Raw genomic sequence first — 23,680 nt, 5'->3', positions numbered from 1 at the left:
TCCAGCGGGTTAAGAAATTAGATGGAAGTTCAGGACAAAGACTCTTATTTTGGATTCTACCCGCTGATCGAGTCACTGAAAATGTCACATGCCCAAATCTTGAGTCCTGATTGGCAAATGCTACGCCGCGACCTGTCAAAATTTAGATATTTGAACCCTGGCCCCGCCGCTCCAGTGGCGCTTCTGCTAGACCGCAATCGCTCAAATCACACAGCAGGATTTAAGATTGCCTCAATTTGTGTCTGTGCCACTGACTTAACATTGAAACTGGCCGCCGCTGCCACATTAATCTCATTCAGTGTGAACACAGCATCAGAAATTCACCTCTGAGTTGTGGGCGGGACTGTTAACGTGGAGCAGCTTCGCCCAACCTTCTTATCACAGGGAACCAGGGGCTGTTCACACCCTCTCCCACTAGCTTACAGCCCTCACACTCTGCTGCAAGAAAAATAGTGAGCAATCTTGGAGCTATCAGTTGTACAAATGTAATCCAGATTCCAGATCAGACGAGACAAAGATGTTCATGGATCTATTGGTCTGTAGTAAATGGATGCCTCAGAATGGAGCAGAGCAGAGAGCTTGTGGTCCGCCTTAGTAACTTTTTTCTAACACGAGATTTTTTCAACTGCATTTTTTGTCTGCTCTTACGAAAATTCAAATACTCAGAAATGCAATTTTAAGCTTAATTTCTCTCCATCATAAAAAAAATAAAGACAAGAATATGTTAAAAACACACCTTTTTCTACCTCACAAAGTGATGGGAACTAGAAAAATCACACAACAACAATATAAATATTATTAATACTTCAAATAACAATTGAAACACTTTATTTTCCTTAATTAGATTAGAAAATGTAAAATTATATATTTGTTTTTCCTCTTTAAGAGATTCACCCATGTTTCAAAGATGACACGATCCATCCATCGCAGACCTAATAAACATCCCTCTGTTGAAGTAAACTTCCCACCCTGCAACAATTTAAAGTATTTTATTTATCCAGATTATATCAGTGTGTTCCTGCACACGAGTGGAAACCTGAAGTAGAGAAGCAAACAGCAAACCTTCAGCTCTCTGCATGAAACCACTTTAGCTCCTCCCAGCAGCCACTTGTTGAACTTTAGGAGGTTGATTTTAATTGTGGGTAAAGAGAGCAACAGATTTAGTCAAAGAAGAAAAATGATCCTCTTGTCTCGTGATTGCAACAATAGTTATTGAACATTGATTAATTTGAAGAGGGCTTTAAGAAGTTGCCCTTTTTTTTAACAAAAACATCCCATTGAAACCAACTTTGTAAATGTGGCTCTATTATTTTAAAGGGGCCATACTATGATTTTCTTAAGCCTTTTAGAGTGAACTATATCCATATATATGATCGTATATTACCTTTGGAATACTAAAAACAAATTATTTATGAAAGGACCCAGAAGTAAAACTTCTCGATTCCTGAGGCTCCAAATGCCGCCCATTTCATGACATCATCCTAGAACTTTTCTTTCTTCATTTCTCCCATGAAAATAAACAATATCCTTATTTTTTCAAAGATGGATGCACATACCATATATCTGTCCTTAGTAGCCCTGGCCATCGGATCAAAATACCGCTTTGGGTTCTTTATAGTGAGGAATAAACAGTATAATGAACTTAAAACCTCAAAAAGTAGAATTTTCATGGTATGGCCGCTTTAAATCTGTACATTTTAAATATTAGACAAAACAGGCTGGCTTGATTCATGAAGGACCTACTTAATAACTTACTGTCACCAGCAACTCCTTCTGCCCCCTCCCTGCTCATTACGGCCCCTCCACCATCACTCATCCTCTGTTTTCTGCCGTTTGTCACAGAAGTGCAGTTGGTGTCAGCGTACCAGTAGAGCCGTACATGCTGTTAATTTGCCCGGTGGGCTTTTTCAGCTGAAATCTAATAAGAGCTGTAACTGATGAGAGCGTTTCCGCCTGGATTCACTGGGAGGAGGGCAGAGATGCCCGTCGTCATCACACTTCTCTTTAATTAAGGCTTAAGAGGCTTTAGAGCCCATCTCTGATGCAGCCCCTCCACTTCTCAAACCCTCGCTGTTGGATAACACGCGTCTTTGATGCAATAACACTGTATTCTCGAGGACCGACTTTTAGGGAGAAATTCTTAAAAATTGAGTTGTCTTGTGAAATGTTTACAGTTTAAAATAAATAAATCTATGATGTCACATCTGAGTTCTAGTATGCTTTATCCATGGTTTTCTGACAACAGAAACGCAGTGTCAGAACAAATCATGTGAACATCCCTCAAGTTGTATGTTTGTCCTCTTTAAATGGCTGATACGTTTATTTATGCCGACAGAAATGTAATTCCAGGGAGCACATGGGCACCCCCAAAACATTTTCCCTCTGATAGATTTTTACCTACTCATTATTCATACCATAATCAACAATCAGCGCTGCCTCCGCCGCCGCCTGCAAGTGCTCAGTGCAACGCCCGCTGAGGTCTTATCGCTCTGCAAAGCAATTTTAAAACCAATGTTCGGTTTCACTGAAACAACAGGAGTTCAAAAGTGCTTATTGGCTCCAAAATCACATTTAGATTCAATATAGCAGCTTCCATAAGACAGTGGGCCGTATAGCAACCATATGCTTTATTATTGGCTTGGAATCACAATTATGTGAAAACTAAGTTTTCTCTTTTTTTTTTATTAGCACGTAGTGAATCTTAAAGAATCACTCCAATGAAAATGTTCTTGTGACAATTTTCTCATGATGGAGGAGAATATAAATATTTTATACGTACAGTATATGTGTTTTATGAATAAAAAACAATAAAAAAATAATTAAATTGTGTTTTTAAGTATTTTTTATACAAACTGTTGTTGTTCAGGAGCAAATGAAAAAATCCAGTTTGAAAAAGATCACATTTGTGATGTAGAAAAACACTGGGCGGGGCCACAAGCTTCCTGCTCCGCCCCATTTTGATGCATCCACTTACAGACAAATAGATCCATGAACATCTTTGTTTTTAACTGAGATGGAATCTGGATCAGAACTGTACAACTGGATAGCTCTGATATTACTGTCCCTTTCTGTTGCACCGCTTGAGTACAAACAAAGAGATGATGGTAAGTGTGGGCGGACTAACTATGCGCCAACTCAGAGGAATTTCTGATGAAATCTTGTCGCTCTACAGAAACTGCATCCTTGAAAACAACACTGTTTTTTTTATTTTTATTTTGGGGTAAAAACTGCATAATCATAATTAAAAGACCACCAGGAACACTTTTACAATGGACCAAAGGATGATGGGAATGGGACTTTAAAAATGATCTTATGAATGGCCAAAGTCACTAGTTCTAAGCCACAGGTCTGCTTTCCAGTTAAAGAAAAATACAAAGTTTTTAGTTAAAAAAAATAACTGTAAAGTAAAGTAAAGTAAAGTAAAAAAAAAAAAGTAAAATAACTTATCACTCTGCGAGCCTCCAAATCACAGTAGCCATGGTGGTTTGATAATTAAGAACTAAACATTTTGACAAATTCCAGTGTTTTAAGTGTGCTTCATGGTTCAACAAATACAATTAATTAGCCCTGTTTTCATTTTAGAAAGTTAGATTTATGAATTTCTGGCTAAGAAACACCACACACGTTTAAAAATAAAATGTTTTTTTTTTCCATTCCTGACATAGCACTACCTACCACTAACCATCCATCAAGATGATCCTATGTGATACAGGAAGTCTTTTATTTTGAAAGGAAGTCTGATGAACCTCTGTTTAAAGTGTTAAACCGTTTCATATCTGGGGAAAAACATCTATTTATTCTTAAAGTTAATTAATGCCAAACAAATAATAGTTTATTTATATTTCTCATACAAATAACAGCATAAATATGAAGTGTTATTTTTCTGAAGATGTGTGGTTTCTATGGGTTGTGGTCCGTTTTAAATCGACCCAAATGGACCCCAAGTGTTGAAAGTTGCAGACTTCTAATCTAGGCTAACCAAAGAAAACGTACAGAGATGTGTTTTAAAACATAAATGAAGGATTTTGTGTTAAGAAACAACATTCCGCTTTCTGTAATCACATTTTTCTAATTCAAATTTTTTTTTATCATTTCAAGATATAGCTTTTGTAAACAAATGAAAACTTTTAACTGACGATAGTTTATGTGAATGACAAAAGAAAACATTTTGAACATTTTTAATTTTTGGTATTTGTTAGATTTTGTCTTAATAGTTTGGATACTGACATTTTAGGGAGCAACATTTTAGCTGTTTTTATAACAGCTATTTAAAAAAAAATATTGTGATGCTGTTCATTTTATTTAAGTTCTACGGTATTGTTTGAACTGTATTCATTTTTTTGTGATGATGCCTTTTGACTCAGTTCTACCTTGAAAAAGACTTCTAATCTCAATAGGATTTTCTAGTAAAAAAAAGGTTAAATAAATAAAATGTAAACACAGTCTTCCCTCAACAGTTCAGCTTTGCTTTATTTTTCATTTCTACTTGGATTTGAATTTGAGAGTTTAACAAAAAAGTGTGAAAATATTCATGTCTGTCTGAGAAAAGTCTATAAAGTGAGGAGTTTTACAGCATTAAACTACTATGATTGCTGTAAAAATAGAGTAGATTTCCCTGATTTTTAGGTTATTTTGAGAAAGTATTCCCCGTGAATTCTCTTTCTCCGTCCCTACAAGCTTTTCTCTGAGTTCCTCTGAACCACCAAGAATGTGGGTCATGCAGCTTTTCTGGTGGTCTTGAGCTGATCTTCCTGCATTTCAACTGTTCTATGAGGAACTAATGAATTGAAACTTTCTGGGCATCCAGCAGAGACGAGAACTTCCATCTTACAGGAAGGAAAAAACTGTGACTCCAGAAAGCAGTGGATTCTTTTCAGCATCCTTTAATCCCATTGATTTTTCTGAAAGAATATTTCCTTCATCTGAGCCAATTTATCCGTACCCCGGCCCAGCCGCTGTGCCTAATCTCTTCACAGTTTGTCGATCTCCTTTTAGTTTTTTGTCAAATATGAGGATTTCGTGCCTCTTTTGTCTTTGGAAACCGCTCCGACACAAAGGAACCTAACTCAAAGAATGCTGTCATTTATCTAAAACTTTCAAAATTGCTTCACTGCAGCACATTATTCACAAACCATCCGTCTGACCCCCTTTTTCTTCTCTGCTCCTAGTTTGTTCCTTTCAGGGACTACGTTGACAGATCTGGCAACCAGGTCCTCAGCATGGCCCGGCTTGCTAAGGACGTCCTCGCTGAGATCCCAGACCAGCTGCTGTCTTTTATGAAGAGCAGAGGAATTGAACCGCGACCGGCCCTCTCCTCATCACCGCTTCCCGAGCTGCACCGACACATCTGACCCCAGCTCATACAGCCTGTCTCGGGTTCCTATTTCTCCGTGTCCGTCTCTTTTCCTCTCCCCGCTTATCTCCACTTGCCCCTCTTCCCAGTTATTCACGACTTTAGGCGTATGAAAGAACTGACCTGCCTATTCGCCCCCTCTTCCTCTCTTATCACCGCTGAGGCTAAACAGACATGTCCTATCTCCTGGCAGGCGCTGCTGCCTGACTCACCTGCTGCTGCAGCTCATCTTTACCTCCATTACATTACTAAAGTACCGCCTTCCCGCTGACATTTGAACATTTAGGGGTGACTCTTCTAATTATTCCACTAATTCCTCTTAAGAGGTTTTCAACAGATTATGTTTGGCAGCCTTTTTTTTAAACCCTTTAACACCAGAGCTCCAGTGTTTATGTTCTTTGATTTACTGTAATTTTTTAACTGTTCACACGATCATTCCAGTAGATTGTGACACAATCACAATCTACTGGAATTATTGTGTAAATAGTTGAAAAGCTACAGTATGTTCAATATTTCGTGTTTAAGCATCACTGGCGACACCTCAGGTGTTAAAGGGTTAAATAAAGAAAATAGTGCTTCTAAACGCTGCAGGATTGCATCTTCCTTTGCTGAAGGAAAATAGATCTTAAGGCTAAAAGCAAAGAGAAACATTTCAGAAAATACAACATTAAAAACATGAATTTAAATGTTAATTCTGCTAAAAAAAACATACAGGAAAGGTAAAAAAAAATATATAACAAATTGTAAGCAAAAAAATGAAAAGAAGCCTAAAAATGTAAAACAAATAACAATTAAAACAAAGACATTGAAAATTGTTTATTCTGAGCAATCAAAAATAATTTCAATCAATCAAAACAAAAACTAAAGACGACAAACAAAATAAATATTTATGGATAAATCAAACTTATTTAGCATAAGTAGTCATAGATTAAGAGGAGAATATGAAAAAGATGAAAAATATGTTGAAAAACAGAAATTAAGCTAAATGTTAAATTTGTTTATGACAAGGCAGTCAAAATAATCAGACGTAGATGTCTGCATTTTAATTTAAAATGCAAATTTCCCCAAAAATGTGTAAGATGAGTGAAGAGAAGCTGAGCAACGATGAAGAACGATAAACTATGAAAAATGCGTTTTTACTCACTGTAAAAAGTAAAACTTTGGATCAATTATCAAAAGAACTTGTTACATTTAAAATGATTGATTTTCATCAAATTAAAATTTTGAGCTGACTTAAAAGTTTAATTTGATAAAAAAAACTAATATTTTTAAATGTACATAATTACACAGTGTGTTTTATTTAATCCAATGTTTCACTTTTTACAGTGCAGATCAGTGAAGAATGTAGAGAATAATAAACAATGCTAAAAATCTGTTTAGTGATGCATCTTAGCCCTTTTACTCTGGAGCTCTAGTGTTTATGTTCTTTGATTTACTTTGACTTTTCCACCGGTAACACGATAATTCCAGCAGATTCATGCCGGTTTCTCTTTCAGAATCTGCTGCAATTATCCTGTTAACAGTTTAAAAGTTACAGAATGTCAAAGATTTTTTTTTGAAAGGTTCAATGCTAAGTAGGCAGACAGAGATGCTGAAGTTCAAGGATGACACTGAAAATGTATTTTAGATTTTGAATTTGGGCAAAAATATGTATTTTTTATGTTCATCAACTCTTAACCTGCCAAATCAAAAAGTAAAATAGCTCAAAAATGGTGACAACACTGGAAATAAAAAGAAATCTTGTTCCAAATATTAAATATAACCAGTATAAAAACAAATCTTAACTAAGATAGATGATGCAGGTTGACCTTGGAAGGTCATAGAGAGGTGCGGATGCATCTTAAGGAGCGCACAGGTGTGTCTTGCAGATCTGCCCTTTAAGGGACGCCATTAAAATAAAAGGTTCCATTGTTGTGCGTGTGGTAAATCAGGAAACATTCGGAAGGTTGATGGATGCACTCTAGTCATTTGTGAAGTGCAAACACTGACCTCTTACTGACCAAACGCAAATGCTGCATGCACAGGGTGTGCAAGGGATACATTTGTAAGTGCCCGTAGGACGCCTGTAGGATGTCCACACTAACTACACTCTGATCTCTAGCAGTCGGCTGCACGTAAGGAGTCGCACTTATCACGAGAACAGCCCTAATGGGATCCTCGTGCAGTCCACGGGATATGGGGGGTTAAAGAAATGACAAATTCACATGATGCACCTGCGTCTCACCCAGGGGCGGACTTACCATTAGGCAAACAAAGACGACTGCCCGGGGCCTCCCCACACCTTGGGGGCCCCAAGCTAAATGCTTAATAAAAATGTCTAAAATAAAAGCCAAAGGAAAAGCAAGAAGCCGCAGGAAGACAAGGCTTGAAAAATCAGACTGCCCAAGAATCTTGAATGATTTCCTTTTTTTGTAAATGTAGGACTTTACTTTCAAAAAAGCTACAAAATATTTTCTATGTAAAAATAGACGTTTTTAGGTTGTATATTTCTGATTTTGTTTTTGTGAAATGCTGACTTTTTTCTCATAAATTTACAACTTTAGTCTCATATGTTTATACATTTTTTATCTTTCATTGTGGCTGGAAAGGAAAGAAAAGTCAAGGGGGAGGAGCCACAAAATGGTCATTTTGAGAGTTTTTCTTTTAAATTGACGCCACTCCATAGTGAATTGAAGTATTTTTGTTTCTTTTGGCTTCTTTATTAAAACTGCACTAAAATGATTAAAACAACCTCTGCAGAGGGCCCCATGGTATGGCTCGCCTGGGGCCCCCGAACAGCTAAGTCCGCCCCTGGTCTTACCTACCTGCCCTTACTTACCCCTACATGTTGCTTGCAGCATTCACATTGAAAAACTATTTAACTTTACAGGCTCATTGAGCGGTTTATGATCCAAAATGTAATGCGGACCACCTGTGTGTCCAGTACAGGTATGATTTCGGACATCCTGTATCCATCTGTCTCAAAGGCACAAGAAAAGTTCCAAAAAAACGAAGAAATTCTCAAATGGAAAATGTGGAATTTTAAAAATAAAGATAGGAAAAACAAAACATTTACAGCTACTGCCTAGAATATGTAATGGACTGTTTATCAATGCTACAAAATGCTAAAAGACATGCTAAAAGTCAGCGGCAAAGATAATGTGATTTAAAGGAACACTCCAGCAGAATTTAATTTGGGATTTAAAAATAGGATAACAGATAAATTGAAAGGATAATCTTTTGATTTTTCTAACAGGTTGAATTGCACCTTTAGGGGGAAAATGGATAAAAAGCTGTATCAGTTCATGTGAAAGGAGATTAACAAGTGAAAAGTGTCTCAACCGTCACGTGCAGGTTTTACTCTAAAGGTCTGCAGGAATACTCCGAGGCTAAAGTAATAGGAAGCATCATTACCAGCGGTGTTATCCCTAGCTGCATCATTTGGGAGAAGACCTATTAAGTGATATTTAATTAAAGTAGAATGAATCTGAAGCCCTCTATCTGCTTCCCTGTATTCTAGAAAAATACGCTTAGCTTCTCCGACCTAAAAATTGGGTACATTTGTCCGGACGTAGCTGTTGTTGGGAATTCTGTCACACGTTGATCTGTCACACACCTAGACACCTCTGCCCACCACGCCGCATCCCACCTCTCCTCACCCAGCGTGGGTCGAGGCTCGGTGCAGGTTCTCCCCCCCTACTGTCAGAGAAATGCCAGTCTCTCCAGCTGCCCTGCAGAGAAGAGGAGGGGGGAAGGAAGGAGAGGAGCCAGAGGGAGGGAGGACAGGGAGGAGAAGAGGAGCAGGGATGAGAGGAAAGAGGCAGAGATGTTCTAGGGGGTAAGAAAGCAGCAAGACTTTGTTTTGTTGAAGGCCAAGAGGGACAGAAAACAGGTTAGAAAGTCTCTGTATGTACAAGAAAATCCAACTTAGCGAAGGGCGGCCGCACATTCTTTGTAAAGCAATATACCTGAGTCCTAATGTAATGTTTGCCCAATGCATGTCTCCTCCTCTCCCCTGCCATTACTTGACATTTCATCCCCAAGCGGACTGGAGCCGTGTGCAAAGTGGGCAAAGTCTGCCACCTAGTGCTCACCTTTTATATAGCAGGGTATCTTTGTTATGCATGTGCATTCACGTAGTATCTCAAACATGCATGGCCAGTCTTACAACCACACCACCAAATACTCTTCATCACCAACTCTTGTGTAAAATGTGTTGCTTTTTTCAAGTGAATGTCGAGGTTGTTCTGAAGGGGAATGTTTCATGTGCTTTGTAAGTAAAAAGCCTTTTTTTTTTACCCCCTTTGGTTACGTTGGATAGATTTTTTATTTGTTTTGCATGTGGGCAATAAAAGCGTCACAGTTGTTTTAGTAGATGTTGCCCTAAAAGCAGAGATAGCGATATATATCTCAAAGTATAATATGCATTTCTCCTCTGTCGCTGAATATTTTCATTTGTGGGTTTGAAAACTAACAGAATCCTGTGAAACCACAAGTACGTTTGACAGTATGAGGAGCTCAGAAGGGATTTCTGAGATGAAGAAGCTTTTATCGTGACTAAAGTTTCTTTTTCACTTGCTTAAACTTAGCGCCGCAAACGTCTTTTACATCTGTGTTTCTAAAACATCTGTATTGTATGTAGAGGTTTTTAAGGGAAAAAAAGATATTAGGAAGCTGCTTTGACGAATACTCGTTGTGTTTTGATATGAGGTTTATAAATGTTTGTGTGCACTCATATCTCCTAAACTTGGTGAACTGTTGTACAATATTACCAAAATTAAAACAACACAAACTAACTCTTGCACGTGAGTTTTTGTCAGCACTTTTCAAAGGTTTCCAATGGTCTCATCAAATATGTTAACCTCTTAAACTAGAGGTGTCAAACTCAATCGGACAAGGGGCCAAAATCCTAAACACACCTTAGATCACGGGCCGAAGAGGATAAACATGTATTGAACACTCTAAAACTACATTTTTAAAACCTTAAAACCATAACTTTTTAATATAATTGTGAACCAAATATATAGCATTACCTGCAATAATTAGATTAGATTAGATTAGATTAGATTAGATTAGATTAGATTCAACTTTATTGTCATTACACATGTACGAGTACAGGGCAACGAAATGCAGTTTGGCATCCAACCAAAAGTGCAATAGGGCAAGAGGTATAAATATTATAAATAAGTATGGTACAGGTTATTATACAGTATATGGGAAGTATTTACAGATCACTAAAAAAAACTGAGCAAGATATACATAATGACTGAGGTACTTTGAACATATTATACAGATGAATGATTCGTTTAGGAAAAAGGGGGAGAAGACTATAAACAGAGACTAGCGAATATACTTTACAAAAGAGAGATATACGATGTTAAATAAATAAGGCTATACAAAACGGATGACAATGTCAATTTACAGTGCAAAAAAAGCAAAATAGTATTATTGGAAGTTAAACTGTGCAAACAGGATGTAGCATGTGCAACGTACATCAATAGTGCCGGAGATGAAAGTGTAAGTTAGTGACAGATGCCTGTGATTTGGTGAGTGGGGGGGTCAGCGGGGGACAGAGTTCAGGAGAGTCACAGCTCTGGGGAAAAAGCTGTTTCTCAGTCCTTGTCCGTAGGCTTCTGAAGCGCCTGCCTGAGGGCAGGAGGGAAAATAATCCATGTGCTGGGTGGGAGGAGTCTTTCAGAATGCTGCGGGCCCGACGCAGACACCGCTTCTTCTGGACGTCCTCAATGGCAGGGAGAGGAGTTCCTGTGATGCGCTGGGCCGATTTCACCACGCGCTGCAGGTGTTTGCGCTCTGCAGCAGAGCAGCTTCCGTACCAAACAGTTACACAGTTTGTTAGGATGCTCTCTATCACGCAGTGGTAGAAGTTCACCAGGATGGCTGAAGACAGGTGGTTCTTCTTCAGTGTCCTCAGGAAAAAGAGGCGCTGGTGAGCCTTTTTGATTAGGCTGGAGGTGTTGGTGGTCCAGGACAGGTCCTCTGAGATGTGGGTCCCCAGGAACTTAAAGCTGGAGACACGCTCGACAGCCATTCCGTCCATGTGAATGGAGTCATGCGTGCCTCTTTTCTCCTTCCTGAAGTCCACAATGAGCTCCTTGGTCTTGCTGGTGTTGAGGAGCAGGTTATTGTCGGCGCACCATGTGGTCAGGTGCTGTACCTCTTCTCTGCAGGCTGTCTCATTGTTGTTCGTGATGAGACCAATCGCGGTGGTGTCGTCTGCGAACTTGATGATGGAGTTGGATCCATGCACCAGTCTGCAGTCACGGGTGAAGATGGAGTACAGAAAGGGGCTCAGCACACAGCCCTGTGGCACACCGGTGTTGAGTGTGACAGTGGTGGAGCAGATGTGGCCTGACCTCACGTGTTGTGGTCTGATGGTCAGAAAGTCCATGATCCAGTTGCAGAGGGCGGTGTTTGTGCCCAGGGCTCCAAGTTTTAGATCAGCTTGGAGGGGATGACAGTATTAAGTGCTGAGCTGAAGTCAACAAACAGCAAACGAGCATAGGTGTTGTGCTTTAGCCTAGCTTTCAGCCCTCCGCGTTTCCCCCATCTTTGTTTACAATCTCTGCGCCGCCTTCGAGCACTTCCGCCCGGCTGGGTCGGGTGAGAAGCCACCGGTGTTCTTGTGATCTCCGGGATGAATGAGAGGTCGGTGATCGGAGAGTCCGAGAAACGTAATCCAATGTCCAAAAGCTCGTATCTGGTGTAGGATGTAAGGGCATAGATGTTTTGCCCAAACAGACCTGAGATGAGCAGGAGTAAAACTGCAAAATTGCAAAAGCTGGGGAGACGCTGAGCCTCGCGATGTTCTCGCGCCGCCATCTTGGTCGCATAATGCTACTGTGAATGCTGTAAACTGAATTTGGCTGCTGAAGATGCTGAAATTGATAGCTGAAAACGCTGAAGCTGATAGCCGAAAACACTGAAGCTGATAGCCACCTAAAATATTAGCTAAATGCCAAATTATCTTTGAACAATAAAAACTTAGGTTGGCCAAAACAGCAAGTATGTAGCTGAAAAAATAGATAAACTTCAAAATATCCTAAAAAACTGAAAAAAAAATTAAATTAAATTAACCAAAACAGTTAGCATGTAAATATTAGCCTAACTTTAAAACAGCCTAAAAAACTTTAAAAAAAAGTCGAAATTTTAACCAAAACAGCTATAGCACGTAGCTGAAATATTAGCTAAACTCCAAATCAGACTAAAAAATATTTGCAAAATCCCAATTTTTAAAACTTTAAAACCGTAACTTTTTAACATAATTATGAATAATAAAAAGCAGGAATATTATTCCAGAATAAATCTAACTGTCAATATTTTACTCTCCATAAAAGTATACTTTGTCAATATTTTACAAGTTAGAAATAAGCACAAGAGAACATCGGGTCATTAATAACAATAAAATAAAATGATCTGGAGGGCCGGATAGAATTACCCGGAGGGCCGGGTCCGGCCCCCGGTCCCCGACTCTTACTTTTAGTGCGGTTGTGCGACCTTGCAACAGACTGGTGACCCTTACCTGCTTTCATCCAACGGTAGCTGTGAATGAATCTCTCAAAGAGATTCATTCTGATGATGCACTAATGATCATTTAATCTACATTTAACAACCATTTACAGTCAGTATTTTTGTACACTACTGGTCAAAAGGTTGAACACTAGTTTTAGAACCAAAAGTGACAGTGTAGTGTGTACACCTCTGGAGGGAGACCAGGCGTCATGTGTACACAAAGCAATCACAGCAAAATGATGCAATAATGTAGAGTCCAGCACAGAATGAACTTTGGTTTGTCAGTCGACCTTTAGTCTCTGTTTACTAGTCAACTTAAGGTTTTTGATGGTAAAGTTTAAGGTTTTAGAACATTTTTTGGCTTTAGGTTTTAATGAGCAAATTCAGTTAAAGTTTCAGATCATGTCTCTGTTCACCTGTATAAATCCATATGAATATGGCTGTCTTTATGTCCTCCAAAACTTAGCTTTAAATCGTCATTTAACAAGTAAATTTAAGAGTTTATAGTTTTATTTGATTGATTTGATTTCATGTTTCATGTTTCACTGATTCTTTTAAGTTATGTTTCAGGTCTTTGATGACAATTCCCAGTTAAGGATCTAGTCTCTCTTTACTTAAGTTTTTGACTGACTTAATACTTAGAGTCTCCCAAATATAGGAATATACTACAAACAGTGACACTCAAACTGATGTCACCATAGCTTCTTATGAGTTAAAGATTAAAGAAATATGTTTTAAAAGGCAGAGTTTGATACTGGAGTCTACAGTAGACTCTGTAGACTCCAGTATCAAACTCTAGATGGCCTCAGTTTTCCTCTTTTGGTTTGGTCCACCTGCTCCTCACCGTGTCACTCCTCTCTGAAGACATCCGCTCTGACCTGCAGTTCTTCATCACTGATGGTTTGTTGTTGCTCATCTGAGGCTCTTTAGCTCTTTCAAAGGGATTTTCAAAGATGTACTTAAATACTAAAGTGAATTCATATTCTTTGATTTGATTGTTTTTAGGTTCTGTTTGCAAATTACATCAATTTAAAGGTTCAAACTGACAAATTGAATAAGCAACAAAGTCTTGAGATAATCCTAAAAACAAGACGTTTTATGTGTTTTTGTAAAGTCATGAAGCACCTTTCAAATAAAATGTTTGTATTGAAATGCATTTGTTAGTCATTATTAATCAACAAAACATCAAAAACTGCACTTTAAAAATAACATATTGTATGTTTATTATTTAATGTAGATTTAAAAGCATTGATTCAAAATCTAATTGTGGACATTTTTAGCAAAAGTTTAAAAAGACCAATTTATTTTTCTATTTATTTTTTAACAAACCCTGATGTTGTTGAATCATACGGTGACATCTTCAGTATTCAGGCCATTCACTGTTGAAATTCACAAGTGCACCTTCAAAAAACAAAAAGAACCAAAACGATCTGTATTTTATTCATGAATTAGTCCAAGCAGTACAAGAGGATGGCCTGTAAAAGCTTAAATGATTGGATGAATGATGTCATTTCAAATGATTAAAAGAGTTGTGTCTCTTCTATAAGGAAGTTCTCACCTCTGATCATTCCTGGATTTAATCACATTTAGCCACGACTGATCGCCCAGTCCATCTAAAGACTGTGAGGATGTCTCATGGTTTTTTTTTCTCTTCTCAATTGAAGGAAATGCTCCCATATCAGATTGTTTTGAGAGAAAATGTATCTAGAATTTATAGAGCAGGTTTGAAGCTCTTCTGAGCGCAAAGAGACTTTATCTTCTGTAAAAGCTTCTGCACATTTCTAAAACCATCTAAGGTGTTCTGTTGTTTAATCCATTTGTCCTCTTCTGATCCTCACCGATCAGGTAAACTCAGGTCCGCCTGAAAACAAAGATTTCCAATCATACACAATAAAGACATGAAGACGCTTTCAACAGGGTTTACAAACCCCCTGGTTTTTCTTCTATTTGTATTATCTTCATTGTCAGAGCTTTAAACTGTCCCTAATGAGCTGCTGTAGGAACCTGAGGAAGTGTGCACAAACGCACCATGCTCTGTGTGAATGTAGCTTCACTGATGCTCAGTTGGACAACAAAGAGCAGATCCACCAATGTTGTTTCCCTTTTTAAAGAGTATCACTATAAAACAACACAAACTTATGACATTTTCAAACCTCAGAGTTCGAGTTCTTCCTGTTTTCCCTCACAACTCCAGCATGGATGCAGCCGCTCAGAGGAACACTCAGTACCAAGCTCCCTGTCACAGCTCATTAAGCATAATGACATAAGGAGGCAGAGGAGAAGCTCTGGCTCCTCAGAAGGTGTTCAGAAAGCGGCAGCAGTCACGGAGAAAGAGGAGAATCATCTATTCCGAGGGCTGTTTACAGCTCCTGAGGTGACGTTTAAAACAAGAGCGATGTGACACCCAACACCCGACGGCGTCTCATATAGGATGATTTCATTCTCAATAACACCTCACTCTGCTGGAGCTCTGCGCAACAACACGCCGCTCCTGATGTCATCACGACGTTCCCTCTTTTCCCTTTCTAAACATAATGTTTTATGACTTTGTGGAAAGAAACAGGGAACAACATCTGGCAGAAACATGTGTTTTTAAAGGGATTTGAACAAACCCGGTTTTGTGGACTAATAGGTCAAAGAGGCTTAGCTCAAGGAAACTTTGGGCAAATATAAACCAGCCCTTCAAGCTGGAAAAAAGGCTAGAACGAGGAGCTCATTTGAAGTTTTTAGTGAACTGCTTTACAAGATTCAAGACAAACTACTGTTTGAGAAAAAGACTGAACTGGAAGCTCACTGGCTGGGACTCGGCTGAAGATGATGATGAAGATTCTACATCCCATCCAGCCAGAGTCCTCTCGCATTTTGAAAAGGCTCTGCAGCGAGTTGTCACAAACACAACAATGCAGCTTTTCTCCTCTTCCACTTACCTCACTCCGCACACAGACAGATTCTTCTTGTTGCCATGCTGTCACAGCCGAGGGAAAAAGAACCCAAAAAAGTCCAAAAAGACCCGACTGTCCAAACCATGTGTCTCCTGAGGAGAGGCTCAACACTCTTAAAGATGTATGCAGAAATGTATCTGAAGTGCCACGAACAGATGTGATCCAGACTCAGGTTTACTGGTATATCTGCTGGACAGTTGGGTCTTCAACCTTACATGGGAAACCGTGGAACCAGAAACATGAGAAGAAATCAAGTCTACAGAGGCCGGACTCAGACGAGGTTTGTCCGGCAGAACCTTTTTATTAAACTGTTTTCTGTCAGAAGTACTTTGAGGTATAACAAGTATAAGTTGTACAGATGAGTTCTTTACCAAACTGGACTTTGACATCGACATTAGAAGACCTCACAGAAACCTCCTCATCCCCATGAAAACTATCGTTAGTCACTAACAATTACTGTGTCAGATGAAAAATAACACTTTATTGGTCCAAAAGAGAATTGTTTTTGATCAATCAAAGGAGGACAAGCCACAGTCAGTAATCCGAATAAACCCTGATCAGAATACAAATGCTTCATTCAGACTCGCTATTCGAACACTCTGACCTGATGCCACTCATTTGGATCAAAAATGTGCTTCCGATCGAGACAGGTGCTGATTGTGGTGCATGTGACCAAAGTATTCAGATTGTGGGTCATTTCTGCACTGGATTTTACATCATGCATAGGAGACAGGAGACTTCGGAGCGCAAACAGGACTGATTGGCTACAGCCGGACTCATAGCTTTATGTTTGCAAGCAGGGGAGACGCTTTGTTTCGTGTGCGATTGAGCTGCCGGACTCGGGAAAACCATGACTCCCAGGAGAACGTTGTGTCCGAGCGGATTCCGGATGGAGCGTATCTGGCAGCTTTTAAATGCGTAAATGTTGCTCTGCACTCTGAAGAGTCCTCTGAAAGCATGTAAATTTGTGTTTCCACTCGTGTTCAGACAGAATAAAGACGGATCTTATTCCCACAGATTTACGTGCAGATCCACATTGCTGCATTGCCCGCAGGGATTGTAAGAGCATCCTAGGCTAAATGTCTAACTCTAACCCTTCTTCTGGGTCCGTGAGGCCAAGAATAAGTTACTGACCACACAGATTTAAAAAATTATGAGTGAACAGTCACTTAAAAATATTATTAATAAGAATAAAAGGATACTCAGACAATCATCTAGCTTAAAGCTGCAGCTTTGTTTGTTTACAACAGAAGTCGCTATTTCCTCTTCTACGGCTGTTTGAGATATTTTAGAAACTTCTGCGCATGTCAAAATGCTTTTTGATCAAAAGAAAAGCATACGTAAACAAATAAAGTTTTTCAGTGCTCATGTACACAGCTCTATTCTAATCCCATCTCTGATCCGATCGAGGACACTTTGCACATGTAACCACAGCTAATATCAGGTAGGGAAGGTTTTTTTCTAGAGTTTTTGACTAATAATCTCGATCAGTCAGAGACTTAGCTTCAGGGTAGTGTTACTAGAAGCTCAAAGAGCAGTATTACAGTTTTTGTACCGTGCAACTTTTCTTACAATATCTTACAGGGATGAAAGTCAAATCATTAGAAGCTGCTGGGATCAGGACAGAAACAACAGTTTGCTTAAGAACAGATTCATGGACTTGAAGCAAAAAGAAAACATCCACAAGAACCAAAGAGACGCAGTACTGGCCAAAAAATCTGTGAAACCAGAAAACTGCCAGTAATGAAGATGGCCAACATGGAAATGCCAAAACAGGAAATAAATTTAAAGAAAATAAAATAGTTATATTTTGGTGGAATTTGATTTATCTGGTTCCTACAAAATATATTTAAAAAATACCTTATTTGAACATTGAATCAGAAGATCTGTTTGAGCCTCTCAGGATCTGTTTTCCCACCTCAGGCATGGAATCCCCAATTTTTATCAGAAACAAATGTGTGAGTTTATTTTTTTAAATCAACCCGGTAGCGGAACAGTCTGCTGTCTGTGAGATTATCATTCTCAGACTTATTGAAACAAATCACTTGGTAATCACATGTCTCTTGTGTACTACGGCTTATTGTAAGTAAACAACCTTCAGGCCTGTTACAGTGTTTTGTTTTTCCGTTATGTGGTTGAAGATTTTTGCTAACTGTAACCACATGTCTACATTTGCCAGACAATGGACCGTCACGACACAAGAAGAAAACAATAAAAAGTTTTCAACAACAATTTGTATTATTTCCTTTTTATGAATATTGGGTACAATACAAAAATACTTTTTTGTATTAATAAAATTCTATTCTATATGTGGTGTCAATCTGATAATAGAAACATTGAAATAATTGCAAGAAAATTTTGCACGTCTTTGTATGTGAGTGGGAAAATATTTTGTGATGTCATTTCTTCGTTGCTTAAGAAGTTGGACTAAAACATTTTTTTAAACAGGGGAGGGCTGATAAGCTTTTTTATAAATAATTTGTGCATTTTTCTCATTTGACTTTTACTTAGGTCAGGGATGTCAAAGCAAAACATATCTTAGGTCGCAGGCCGAGCAGGATAAACATTTATTGAACACTATTGTGACGAAGACGCGGAGGTGTTTGGATCCATGTGCAAGCAAGTACGTTTTAATAAACATCCAAAAACAGACAGGGGCAAAAACAGAGACGTGGTCAAGGCCGGGCAGAGGTCAAAGACGAGGAGCTAGACAAGGAGGTGAGTAAAACAGGTAAGGATCAAAACACGAGTAGGATAAAGAGTAATCAGAACTGCTCAGAAATTGCTAGGGAAAACTAGGCAATACTTCGCGGAGAATGAGGTGAAAAGAGAACAAATAAATATGGTGAGCCTGTAATTGAGTACAGCTGGTGAAAGAAGCAATGGAGCAGATCAGTATTCTGGAGAGGGCTCCCTCTGGTGGTTGGGAGGGGAACTGGAAGTTGGAGTCCTGACAACTATAAAACTACACTTTTTAAAATTATGAAAAGTAGCTTTTTAACATAACTATGAATAATAAAAAGACAGGAATATTATTCCTGTATAAATCAATTTAAATTGTTAATAACTTTCAATATTTCACTCTCCATAAAATATATTTTGTCAAAATTATACAAGTTAGAAATAAGCGTCAGATGATAATTATAAATAAATAAAAGGATCTGGAGGGCCAGATAGAATTACCCGGCGGGGCGGATTCGGCCCCCGGGCCTTGACTTTGACACATGATTACATTAGCAAAAAAACACAGAAAAGGTTCCCAGTTGCTGGCTATTTATATTTGTTTTTTTACTCAATGCAAAGTAGCTTTGGTCAGTGGGGACGTCATTATTTAACTGACCTTTATTACTCAGAAACCCATCAGATAATTCTAAATTTCAAAAACACATCTTAGTTTGATACATTGATCTTTTTGATTGACTTTAACATGAAAACATTCAGGGTAAACATGAAGAGTAATGCAGTCGATCACCTGCAGGATGTCCATCAGGTGATGGTTGACAAACGTTTCTATTTGACAGATGTGACGGTGACTCAGAGGAACAGGAACTCACCTCTTCAGATTTGTACTGCAGGAAATATTTGTGTGGGTTTTTCATTTGGACTGTTTGTCATTTCATTGTCATTCTTTTTCGTCTTCTGGATTCTCCTCTGAGTTTTCTATTTCCCCATCGACGACGGTTCTCATTCCTCTAGCTGACACAGCTGGATTTAAAGTCTTCTTTCTTTGAACCGTCTCATCAGATAAATACTTCCACAGAAGAATCATTTCTAAGTGAACTAAAACTGTGGTTCTCAGGTTTAAGTGAGCCTCCAGTTCAGCCAAACGAAGCGGACCATCCATGGAGACAAACTCCAGTGAGAACATGTGAGAACATCCTCTTGTCTTCTCTCAGGGTTTTATGCATCTTTCATGGCACTGTGGGCTGCAGTCCTGCGTGTTTTCTACTAAGTCCTGCTCTAGCATCTTCTAGGACACACCTGATCCAGGTAATGCGATGAAATCTGGAAAGCTGAAAAATTGTTCATAGGAGACATGGGACGGTTTTTCAACGTTGATGGGATCTGGGTCTTCTTACCACTGTGGCACAATTCACAGCCATTAAAAGTTGACTTGGCCTCTGCTCACTGAAGCAAACTGTTTTTCAGTTCTGCAGAGACAGAGGAGACCGGGGACACATAATACCCCAGTCTTTGTAGTTTTAAAGAAGGCACAGCTTTGTTCTCCGTGTCTGTAAATGGTTTGAATTAGGAATACAGATGCAAGACTTGGAGGCTCTGCACTCTCCATGGAGCAAGGCAGTAGCTGTGCAGCAGCTCCTCACACTGCTGCCTCTGTCCAGGTAAAACATCAGCATCTGGGGAACCGAGGAGTCGTAAAAAACAATGACAGGGGTTTCTCCTTCAGTACTCACTTTCATGGCGTAATACTTTCCAGAAGTAAAAGGTTAAGCTTTTCATATGAGATTCTTCAATATATATGTTGCTACCAGCCTGTTTTTCCCAAATGCACGGTACTGAGATTAGAGTGGTTTGATTAGGAGTTATGAACACAGAATGAGACTAAAAAACACAATACTTTTTATTTAGTGGAATCAAAAAAAATACCCTATAAGAAAACGAAATCTATTAACCACTTAACAAGTAAGAGGGTAGTACAACATCTCATAAACATACAAGGCATGTATTTATACATATATGTACAATATGAACAATAGACCAAAAAGGAGAAAAAAATAGAAAAAAAGAGCGAAAAAGGAATTAGATCCCAACTGAGCTTCCAGTTTCCATTCATTTGTTAATCTATTGACATATTTGGGCATAAATGCATATATATTTGCATTAGTGATGTAACGATCTGATCACGTGATTGAGAATCGGACCTGATCGTGTGGTTGATGACCGATATTGGTTGTTGTCCCTCGATCAGTATCGGATATTTTAATTTTTAAAAGTAAGGATTACTTAATTAGCATTTATTTAATTTTGATTAGTTAAATATATAAATTGATGTCTGAGGTTCACATAGATGATAAACTATGTAGGTTTTTACATCCTGTTGATCTGAAGACGTCTTGTTTGATCAACTCTACCTCCAGAATGAACAGATTTTATATTCAAAGAAAAACTTTAGTAAAAAGTTTGATCTTTTATGAGTTAAAAGCACATATTATCTTATGCTGCACAACATTATTTACTAGCTTCACTGAGATGATCCTGTTTGACACAGAGCATCTTTTATTTTGAAAATAAGTTTTTTTTTTAAATCACATTTTGAGAGATGTTAGGTTGTTTTAATATTTTTTGCTTTTGTTTGTACCAAAAAAAGACAAAATTCATATTTATTATTAAAAAAGAAGGTAATGAATCCAAATCTAAATCTCTTAAAGGCTAAAGTAAGACTATGCGGCTCCTTCTAAGTTTTGATCCGTAGAAAATGAGCCCAAATGTCTCTTTTACTGTTAAAGGTTGCTGACCCCTGTTACAGACAGAGGGCTACACTGCAGCTGCTAGCTACTAAATGCTAGCTCTGGGATTTAACTCCTTCAGACCCGAGCTGTTCTTTGATATGCCTGTTTTACTCGTCTGACAGAGAAATAAAAGTTGAGATAATTAACTACTGTGGAAATGAAACCGAAAATGTGATGTCTTAAAAGCTTAAAAATAGAATCACAGAATCTTAAAAAAAAAAAAAAAACTTAACAAATGTTTCTAATTATATCAGCTAGTCATGAACAGTCATCATCAAATTCATGCTAAAACAAAGTTATTATTCATTTTTAAGAATTTTAAATGAGGACAGGAATCACATTTGGTTCAAAATGTCCAATAGCTCTAAAGATGTTAAAGCTAAAGTCACTAAACTTTATCACATGACTAATTATCACTTATATAACAAGAAAATAGTTTTGCTTTCCCCTGGTTTATTTTAACTCTATTTTTACTAGTTTATTAAATCTACCTCCCAGAACTATTTAAGTTTTTAACGATTAAAAAAAGGTTAATGAAATATAAATAAGGGACAACACAAATCTGTTTATTTAATTTGTTTGTCGTAAAACACCACAATAAACACATAAATGATTTGAGTATAGATGAGCGAGAGATACTGAGAACCAAAAGAATCCGTCTAAACATGACAAAGACAAACTTCTGGATTGTTTTCTGAACTTTTGGTTGAAATAGTTTGAATCAAGTCCTGAAAACAAAGCTTCCATTCAGTTATGTACCTGGGAAAGATTGAAATAGTACATTTAAAAAGAAGTGATGACTATAAAATCCTGAACAGTAAAACATCAATTACCAGAAGGTGGTGAAGTGAGCTAGTGCCTAAAATAGAGGAACGGGTTGAGGTGATGCTCACCATCTGTAAAATGGAGAAACTGACATCTTTACTCCAGTTGGAAGTAGATTTATTTAACTCAGTTTGGGACGGATGGCTGAAATACATTAGACTGAGATCTGACTTTGTTAGGACTGATGTGAAACTGAATGCATGTCCTGAGATTGATAACAAAGACTCACACCCCGGTTCTAAGTTGCATTGTTCTTGTATTTTTCTCTTTTGTGTTTTAGCTCAATTTATTTTTACTTCATTTTTCTCTGAAGTACCTATGTTAACATGTACTTATACCAGGGTCTTTTTTTCTTATCTTGATATTACATTTGTGAAACGCTATGTTGTAAAATGTAACATAATCGAATGTTTTCTAAAAAACGTAATAAAAAATAAATAATAAAAAAGAAATAGTTTGGATCGAAAGAGGAACTTTTCTGAAGGTCTGAATCCTGATACATTTAACCTCAAAGAAAGAAAAATCATCACAAACGTTATGTTTTATGGTTCCAGAGTTTTTATGTCTTTATCTTGTCCTTGTGTTTTAAAGTTTATCATCCTAATATTTTAATGTTTCATTGCTATAATGTTTAACAAACCAACCAACCAAATGGCAACCAAACAAACAGACACTTACTGACATGTTGGCGGTAGTGTGATGGTATGGGACTGTAGCTTCAGGACCTGATGAATATTATAACTCATTGATATAATAATATTTCCATCCATCCATCTTCTCTTATCATCATCTTTCACACAGTTTAATACGATTTAATGGGGGGCGGATAAACCTGATGGTTGCTGTCAATCAAAAGTCATCTCTTCTCTGAGGTCACATTTTATGATCAGATATGAAGCAGAATTAAAGCTGCTATTCATGCAGCAGAACACCACTTTTGTGAGCTTTCCCCAGTAACGCTGTTACAAATATACAATCTTTAAAACCTAAGTAGCTTCCTAACAATGCTCCAGGAGTTATGAGGAAATAAATCATAGTTCCTTGGAAGAGTTTAAGATAACAAACGGTACTGAAGGTAACTTTTTTTAAAAGGAAAATTCTTCCCGAGGTCAAAGGTCAACACGATTTTGGTTGTAGACTTAACCTGGTGGGATGTGTAAAATTTCAGGAAAATCGGTTGAAGAAAAGTTTTCATTTCCCATAACATGCAACAATGTATAGCCACAAAATGACCAGAAAGCATTCTCATAACAATGTTAAAACTTTTGGAGTTATTTTTAAATGTTTTTGAGCTATAGAAGAGATTTTGGCCCCATTTGTTTTTTTGATGGTTTCTCCCTCTGTGATGTTACAAGTTTTTTTAAGGGCAGGGGTCATTCACTACATCTAAAATTCATTTTCGTGCAAATTTTAGGGTCAGAATTTTTGCTCAAAGGCACAGTAAGAAAGAAGAATAGTGAAAACTAGGGATGCAAAAATATTCAATATAAAACTCATTGGACAATTCAAGCCCTGTGACAGACTGGCGACCTGTCCAGGGTGTACCCCGCCTTCGCCCTTCAGTAGCCGGGTTAGGCTCC

The 23,680-nt window shown here is 38.0% G+C and overlaps 1 protein-coding gene across 1 annotated transcript in view; it reads left to right on the top strand.

The window, feature by feature from the left end:
* LOC112159128 (copine-9) overlaps nt 1–6,117 on the top strand; it is a gene marked incomplete at its 5' end in the record, with an annotated part of 45,711 nt that extends 39,594 nt beyond the window's left edge. The window contains 1 exon segment of the mRNA XM_024293014.2: nt 5,169–6,117. Coding sequence (XP_024148782.1) covers nt 5,169–5,351 — 183 coding nt within the window.
* Between the last annotated feature and the right edge of the window lie 17,563 nt (nt 6,118–23,680).

This window comes from Oryzias melastigma, linkage group LG7, assembly GCF_002922805.2.
Source record: "Oryzias melastigma strain HK-1 linkage group LG7, ASM292280v2, whole genome shotgun sequence".
Taxonomy (NCBI): domain Eukaryota; kingdom Metazoa; phylum Chordata; class Actinopteri; order Beloniformes; family Adrianichthyidae; genus Oryzias; species Oryzias melastigma.
Note: the sequence above shows the minus strand (reverse complement) of the source record. Positions and strands in the feature narration are given on the sequence as shown.